The sequence below is a fragment of the Vicia villosa genome, linkage group LG3 (assembly GCF_029867415.1).
Source record: "Vicia villosa cultivar HV-30 ecotype Madison, WI linkage group LG3, Vvil1.0, whole genome shotgun sequence".
Classification (NCBI taxonomy): domain Eukaryota; kingdom Viridiplantae; phylum Streptophyta; class Magnoliopsida; order Fabales; family Fabaceae; genus Vicia; species Vicia villosa.
In genome coordinates, this window is record NC_081182.1 from 17441776 (window position 1) to 17450266 (window position 8491).

At 31.2% G+C, this 8491-nt stretch overlaps 1 protein-coding gene across 1 annotated transcript; it reads right to left on the reverse strand.

Annotated features, from left to right (window-relative positions):
* Positions 1-2158: 2158 nt before the first annotated feature.
* LOC131660471 (chloroplast protein FOR GROWTH AND FERTILITY 2-like) lies at positions 2159-4408 on the reverse strand. Its single transcript, XM_058929715.1, has 2 exons — positions 4070-4408; positions 2159-3218 (listed from the first exon to the last, which is right to left on the reverse strand). The coding sequence occupies exons 1-2, from the start codon at positions 4349-4351 to the stop codon at positions 2385-2387; spliced, it is 1116 nt and encodes a 371-aa protein (XP_058785698.1). The 5' UTR covers positions 4352-4408; the 3' UTR covers positions 2159-2384.
* Positions 4409-8491: the final 4083 nt, after the last annotated feature.

Consider the following 8491-nt stretch of genomic DNA (forward strand, 5'->3'; position numbering starts at 1 on the left):
CGATCCTTTTAAGATTAAATTATTCATTTTGACAACTCTAAATTAAACCAAAACAATATATACACGAGAAGACAAGTGTATGCAGTTTTTTCAAAATTGTAATTCTAAAGATGAAGTAAAATAATATAATTTTATTTGTAACAATTTATAATCTTAATTATTTAGATTTTGAAACTTATAACTACAATTTTTAATGTAGAAATGATGTTGAATATTTTTTTTTTAACAAGGAAACTCAACTCATATCATTAATAAGTAAATGGTCAATACAAGGAGGAACCATATTAAAGAAACTACGCCTAGTCCAAGAATTGGCCGCATTAAAAGCATGAGCAACCGAATTCACTTGGCGCTTTACAAACTTTACCTCAAAGTTGGGAAAATTATCCAATAAACTACGAATAGACGAAATAATAGAACTAAACTCAGAGAAACCATTAACATCAGAACAAATGGCATGAATCGTATTTTGAGAATCACTCTCAAAAATAATATACTCCAGATGCAAATCAATAGCACTAAGAATGGCTTCTTTGAGGGCCAAAGCTTCCGCTTCCAGGATTGGGAAGGAACCAAAATCCCAAGCGGTACCAGCAGAAAAAAAATGCCCCATATGGTCTCGAATACACCAGCCCCTATTAGTAGTACCCCGATTAATATTAAATCCTGCGTCAACATTGCATTTTAATCTGCCTTCCAACGGAGGTCTCCATATCAGCTGATAAGGGTGCACATGATCTCGACTACCAATATCCTGAGCCACAAACCACTCCTGCCAACTACAGAAAGCATTCAAACCAAGTTTAGAATAAGCATCACTCTCATTGTTCCAAATCATGTTGTTACGGTTTCTCCACAAAATATCAATCATAACCGCAACTCTCCCTGCCAGCATACTATCCTCACTACTACAAATATCCAGAAGAACAGAAGCAACATCATCATGAAAATTAATAATGCGGGAATCAATAATATTGGACAAACCTGCCGATTGCCAACACCGATTAGTCACCGATTAGTGTTATTTAGTACAAAGTAATTTGAAGAAGAAATGCAAGAATGAATATGTGTCACTATTCTAGTGGTGAATTTTAAATTAATTTTAAATTTAACTTCCTTTTTAATAGGGATCATGGGGTTGTGGTAATAATGGATAGTTGGATTTATTCTTGCATTTCTTGTTTTTCCACTTTCTTACTAATAAGCATTTTTCTTTGCTAAATACTATAACTTGTAATATTTTATAATTTGATTTTAAAGATTTTTAATCGTACATTAATTTTGTTGTGATATTTTTTCCCTATATAGGGTGGCAAAATAGGTCCACTCATAAGTGCAGTTTGTCTGCATTTTTTAAAGAGGAACCCATTTTTTTTCCAGACTTTAGCAAATACATTAACATGATTTTGTAATTTTTAGTCTTAAAAGTATCATGCCCTCACCTTTATTGTTTTGCGACGGATCAAAATTTTTAGACTCACCCCTTCAACAATGTCCGCCCCGCCCCTGGTATGTCTTTGTCACCCCTACCAAAAATAATTTCTTCCTTAAAAATAGAGAGGATAATTGTTTAACCTCGATACAACCACCACCAATGTGCTGACTATATGACATTCCAACAATCAAAATTGCAAGCAGATGTTATTGAGTTATTTAAAACCATAGTCTGCATTTTCTTTTCCTTTCTGTTTTCTCTCCAAAAAACTTGTTACGGAGCTTCGATGATAGGTTGGATAAATCCGTCCCAATGATCACACATATTTTCTGCTTGGATTCAAATACTAAATCGGATCATAATTCATGACATGCACTGGTTTTTCAAACCGATGACTTTGGAAGAGAGATAACAACAATGTTAGAGTAAAGAGGGCGGTGGCAAACTTGGCAATGTTAACATCGATGACCAAGTCAGAGTCAAGAATTGAGGGGTGCAAGAGAGAGGTTAAGAAAAGTCAATAAAATGAAGTCTAACTTCAAATTAAATTGTCAAAAAAATCTTTGAATTATTAAGGATTTAGATCCTTTCATTCTTTGATTATGCTCGGTATAATCCACACTGATAAAGAAACTGGCCTAAAGAGAAAGAAAAAAAAAAAACACATTAAGAAAATGATAACATGCACTAATTATTTAACAAATGCCGTGTATTAAACATAGATAAACTAAAATCAAATCGATAAATACTTGAGAAATGAGCTACGTAGTTCTCAGCTGCAGAATCATTAAACATACAACTATAGACATTCAAAAGCAAAATCAAATAATCAATAAGAAACAATTTCACATGAACTTAATCTAAACAAAGTTCTCCCTAATATCTCTCTACTTTTTCTTGACCCGAACTGTGTTTGTAAATAAAAGGTACCTTGCAGATTGAAGATGTATTAGTAGAGTGTAAACCCAAAAAACTGGCTAATAATGATGGCAAATCCAAGGGCTATTGCGATAAGGGAAGAAGCCCAAGTCAGCTTCTCTGTTATTCTAGGTACTCTATCCTTTAGTGCCTGGCTACACGAACCTATGAACACGGTATAACCTCCCATAGCAACTACGGTTCCAACTAAGAACATGGTGAGAAATGCAGCACCGGCCAAACGAGAAGGCAGAGCAAGGGCAGGCAATACCATCATCAATGCATCTGGTTGCAGTCCATGAACTATCCCTGTCGCAAATGTTGCAAAACCAATCTTCTTCTTTCGGGGTGATGGATTATTAAGTGATTCATAGACACCCACATCACACTCGCCATTTTCTAAGGCTACACATGGGGCAGCAGCTTCTGAAGCTTCTTTAATTCCCATAGCACCAATTACTAGCAGGGTTAAACCAACCACTCTAGTGCCCCAAGTTCGGATAATTTCAATGTGAAGTCGATCCTTCAATATTAAAAATATTAAGCCGAAGATAAGTTGACCAGCATCATGACCACAACCCCAAAGGGCTCCTACAGCAGCACTCTCCAATCTGGTGCGACCAATAGATAAAGGAGCCAAAGCAGCAAGGTGGTCCGGCCCTGATAGAGTGTGCAAACAGCCAGCAAAAAAACCAGTCCAAGCACTACTCAGGAGCTCAGTGCGGATTAATTTTCCCCCAACTGCAGCTGCAGCAGGACCTCCGGCAGCCGTTTGAAACGTTGCAAAGGCTGCTGGTACAATAGCTGGTTGAATTAAGAACGCTACAACAGCAGAGAGAATTACAATAGTCCGAGCTGTTATTGCCTGAGACAATATACATAACAATTTTTTAGAAACATATTTAAACACTGGACTTTTCAAAGATGTAAAACAAAATCAAACTGAAGAATGGAATATCACACATAAGACAATAAATTAAAATGTCAAGTCACCTACATCACCGTAATCTTCTAGTGAAACTTTTCATACATCCAAATTTCTATCCAGGTACATGTAATGCAACTCAAAATCCATGTTAATCCTCATGGTTCATAGGCAAGAATATTTAATTGAAGAGCTAAGTTACTTAAGGAACTAAAAATATACAAAGCCTGTGAGAAAAAAAAAACAATATGCCCTAGTCCCCAAACAGTGTTAAGATTTAATCAGCAACAGAACTGTTAAATTAAATTCAATCTAAATATAGCATGAAATTTAAGTTTCTACTCTGAAGCACGGACACCAGAAACACAACAATGACACCGACACGTCAACCCTTGTAATCATTTTAAAAGAATAACAAATGTTGGTGTCGTTTTCGGAAACCGAGACACTTTTTACATAAGTTTCAAGAAAGATCCTTCACCTTTCAATATTTTGGATTTAGTTGCATAAAGGAAAGGAATCAGATGCTATATCCATTGAATATTACGTTTAAATATAAAAGTCCTATCCAAATCCCTACACTTTCCCTCAAGTAAATTCCTAACTTCAGACTAGAATAACCAAATCATTGAATTATAAAATACATACAGATCTCAATTTCAAAAAATAACCCTAATAAAATTAATAACCCTAATTCAGATAATCAAGTGGAATTTCCCCATGAAACAAACTTGAAACACAAATAACAACTAAAAAATTGACTTAGATGAGGGGGGAAAATACAACAATACCTTTGGTTTCTGGAAAGCCCCGGTTGCGATCTGAGTGAGAGAATTGGGTTGGGGTACCGAGTTTTCTGAAGAAAGGGTTGGAAAGTGATTGGATTGTATGGAAGATGATGATGATGATAATGGAGATGGGTTTTGGCGGTTACAAGAAATTGGTGTGAAGAAAGAGCGTTTTGACGGGGAAAGATTGAAAGTTGATGCATATTGAAATGGTCGATTGGAAAATGGTAAAGGTTTGAGGGTTTTGAGAGAAGGGGGTGAAGAAGATGATAGAAGCCTATCCATGCTTCTATCTATCTCTGTCTGTTTTCAAAAGCACAAATGTAGTGCACAAACAATATTTCTTTCCTTTAATTAAGGTTTCCAAACCCTACCATTTTTCTCTTTTTTTGTTGTTGAAAATTTATTCATAATTTCAAATAATTTGCTGTCCAATGTGAAATGAAAATACTTTTTTTTTTATTAAAACAACTTCTATGATTAACTTTTACTTTATTCAATAATTCTAGTAACTATTAAATATATTTAATAAAAATATTCTAATAAATATTATTTTCTTAAAAATAAATAGGATACATTTTATGGGATGGCGGGAGGATTGATTATTTACTTGAATTGTATTTTAGGTTAAAGTATTTTTTGTCAATTTTTTAATTAGAAAAATATCAATCAATAGTATATAACTTACATTTCTAACTATTACTTTAATTAACTTATTTCATTTTTTTTACAAAAACTTATTTTTAATTAATAATTTAATTATTATTTTTTAATTTTATTTATAACTGATATTAATTTTGAATAACTATAATTAAATTATTATATTAAAAGCACTCTAGTTACATTTAATTCTAAATATCAATTAGTAAAACATATCTCATAATTATGTGGGATTTAATAGTTATTACATTTTGTTTATAGATAATCTGCAATATTTTTTTAGAGCTTAGTTCACTCATACTATTAAAAATGATATTTTTCATATTATTATTTATTTTTTGTTTCAAATTATTAATACTCTATTATTGTTATAATCATCAACATTTATGAATCTAGTGGTGAATTTGGGTAGAGGTGGAAAAACAGGCTCCTCCAATTTGAGTAGGTGAAATTGGGCCAATATTGATTAGTGAGTGATGTTGTTAGGTCCACGTTCAACAAATCAACATTCCATCGCAATGTCAATTGACATGCGCTTGCTTATGCTAGGCACACGCCTAACAGACTTTTGCCACATGCCATCATGCTCCATACAAAAACAAATTGGACAAGTAACACTTCAGTTTTCCAATTTCACCAAGTAACAACACTTTCTTTTAGTAGTTTCAAAGAGTCTAACTTGAATTCTTAAGTGTCTAACACTGTATTTATAGGTGAATTTATGGAATGGATTGCATGAATAGGTTAATTTTATTGGTTGTATTTTTTGTAATCTTCTTGCCTGCTCCTCGAACAAGTGCTAGTGCGGAAGATGGTGGTGTAGTTGTAAAAGATATTTCAATGTTAAAGTAAGACAATATGATAACAAGTGACAAGTAGGTTGATTGTTTGATCATGTTAGAAGGGTGAATCGTTTATTTAGATAATGGAGTGATCTCTAATACGCATAATCATTTAAATTAGGGAGATCTCTAAGATCATCGCTTGATAAGTATGAGTCTATTCTTGTAGCTTATTATAAATATTGTGGCACTTATCAAGTTTGAATATGTGATCCATCTAGTACGGAATTATGTGAACATGTTGGTGCTTCTAGATGTTTAATCAATAGGCATGTTTGTTTGTAGGAATGACCGGTGTGAGTTATTTTGTTGTATCACTTTGCTTGATGGATGATGTATGATGTATTTTGGATTTGCCTACTTAGGCTCATACCATTACACAGCTCCCTTAAATTCTTAGCTATTTAATATGTAATGCATATAAAAAGTAGGATTAAATATGTTTTTGGTTCATATAAATATCTCAAATCCTGTTTTTAGTTTTTATAAAGAAAATGATATATTTTGATTCCTATAAAAAATTTATAGATTCAGTTTTGGTCCCTATTAGTTTTTAAAATTGTTTAATTATCCTTAAACTTTTAAATTTTTTCATACATGTTTAGAATACTATAAAATATTTTTTTCATCAAATTTTAGAATTTTTTAAAATGAGAAGAATTAAATATAATTTTTTTTAAAATTCCAAAAGATAATGATAAAAGTAATAAAAATTTCGACTTAGAAATCAAATTTAAAATTTCTTTTTTTTGAGAAACTTTTTATAACTTTCTAAACATGTCTAAAAAATAATTATTCAAAAATATATATTGATTTAACAACAGAAACCAAAACTAATTGCATAATAATTTTGTAAGGACCAAAACATGTCCTTTTTTACGGGGATCATAAATAAAATTTATTAATTTTACAAGGACCAAAAATATATTTAACCTAAAAAATATTAAAGTGTGATAATATTTTATACTTTTTTAGATGGAATTTTTCTAAGTTGGGGTGTAGCACCGATGTGGTACTTTTGGTCCCTTGGACTATCTACAATGGTTTACATATTCAACATTCATTCAACTTGTACTCACTACAATGGTTTTTGTTTAATAAAATTCAACATCCCCCACCACTTTTATTTCATATTTTATTTTCTTTTATATTTTAACTTTTGTGATTATATATTAATAACAATTGTCAATTGAAATTAAATTAAAATAATTAAGACTTAAATATTTTATTTTAATGTTTTTCTAATTTAATAATTTATTTTAATTTTATTGTTTTAAGTTTATGTTTTTAATTAATTTTGGGTGTTAAAAGGGTTATTGTTGGGATCCATTTCACTAAAAAGATGTTTAAACTACCAACAATAATTTATTGGAGCTTAAATAGAAAAATTAGAGAGAAAAAAAGTCGATTTTTTTGTGTCCAAATCAAATGAACCAAGTCTCTGTTTATAGACAAAAAATGATGAATTTTGGTGAAAATGAAAATAAATAAAAAATTAATTTACTATAAAATAATTGTTCCAAATAAGTATGATGAAGTAAAAATCTAAATAATCAAAACTACCAATAAAATTTTGCAAAGTATATAATGTGATCTACACTCCTTTCTCATTCAACATGTTGAATATATTCAACACCAATTAATCTACATCACATTCAACATCTCATTCAATATACCATCGGAAACATTCAACTATTGAAAAAATTATTCAACACCCCCATTACAAGTGGTCTTAGACTTGAGGCTCAAGTATGAGGTGGAAGTTTAAGCATTTTGTCGGATCGCTATGTCACTATTTGCATTTGTTTGTGATTTGTGTCATGACATATATGTACCAACTCATTTTGCTAACATAATGATGAGCCTGATACTTTTAAGGCGTGATCAAAGTTCTGTAACCTCAGTGAGTGAAAATTGATTGTTCATAATTATTGATGAATTTTTGTCTATTGTTCCTTTGATTTTCTTTTTTTATAGGTAAAATGGAAACAAGATGACTGGAACATGTTGCGTGACATCTTGACATGTGTGCTACACTGATTGAATTCTCATTCACTTTAGATTTGTTCAAGTCCACGTTCCTGCTAAAGTTGCTTGATAAAAAGATTTGGTTGTAAGCAACTTGTTGAGCAAGATGTCTAGAACATGTTGTTTGACATCTTGGTACGTAGACTGCTCATTCTGCATTACTTGATCGCTTTAGCATTTAGTTAGAAAATCTGTATTACTTCTGGTATAATGAGAAGTTTACTTTAGTTAATCTAAATCAATTTGGACAAGATTTTATTCAAATAAGAATATTTGATTTGATTGGATTTGTATTGAAGAAAAATTTGTTTCAGATTTAGTTTATTCAAGAATGTGTTGAAATTGGATATGCAAAAATATTGATTGAAGATTCATTCCATGAAGAGATTTAATTAGATATGTTTTAATTATAAGATTTGGATTTGCACTTAATCTTCTATCTCTATTAAAGTATGATTTAGTTTCTGCAAGAGATTTATTCTAAATCGTTTACTTGAGAAGCTGAAATTGTGATTTATATCAAGTAAAGATTTTATTTGATTTTGTTCAAGATTCAGAATTTTGTTACGTCGAGAGATGTCTGGGCAAATGTTCCACAATCTGTGAGACGTCTGTCTCGGACTGTTACTTGGTGAGCAAGATAAATTGAAGTATATCTTGTCATGTTATGATTTATTTTCTTTTTTGTTATATTAGAGATATAAGTGTGCTAGCTTGAGTTTGGATTTGGAAAATATCTTATTCTAACAAGATTGCATGTGGAATGCTTAATTTGTATCAATCAAGGATCTTAATCTTTCTAATAAATATTTGATTGATCATGTGTTTTTCTTGGAGGACGTGATCTGAATCAAATACAACAAGAAGAAACAAGAGATTCATATTTATTGAAAGT

Excerpts from the sequence above, each read along its gene's own strand:
- LOC131660471 (XM_058929715.1), bottom strand. The coding sequence starts at position 4,351 with ATGGATAGGCTTCTATCATCTTCTTCACCCCCTTCTCTCAAAACCCTC. Across the intron at positions 3,219-4,069 it reads GGGCTTTCCAGAAACCAAAG|GCAATAACAGCTCGGACTAT; the intron begins GTATTGTTGTAT and ends ATATTGTCTCAG.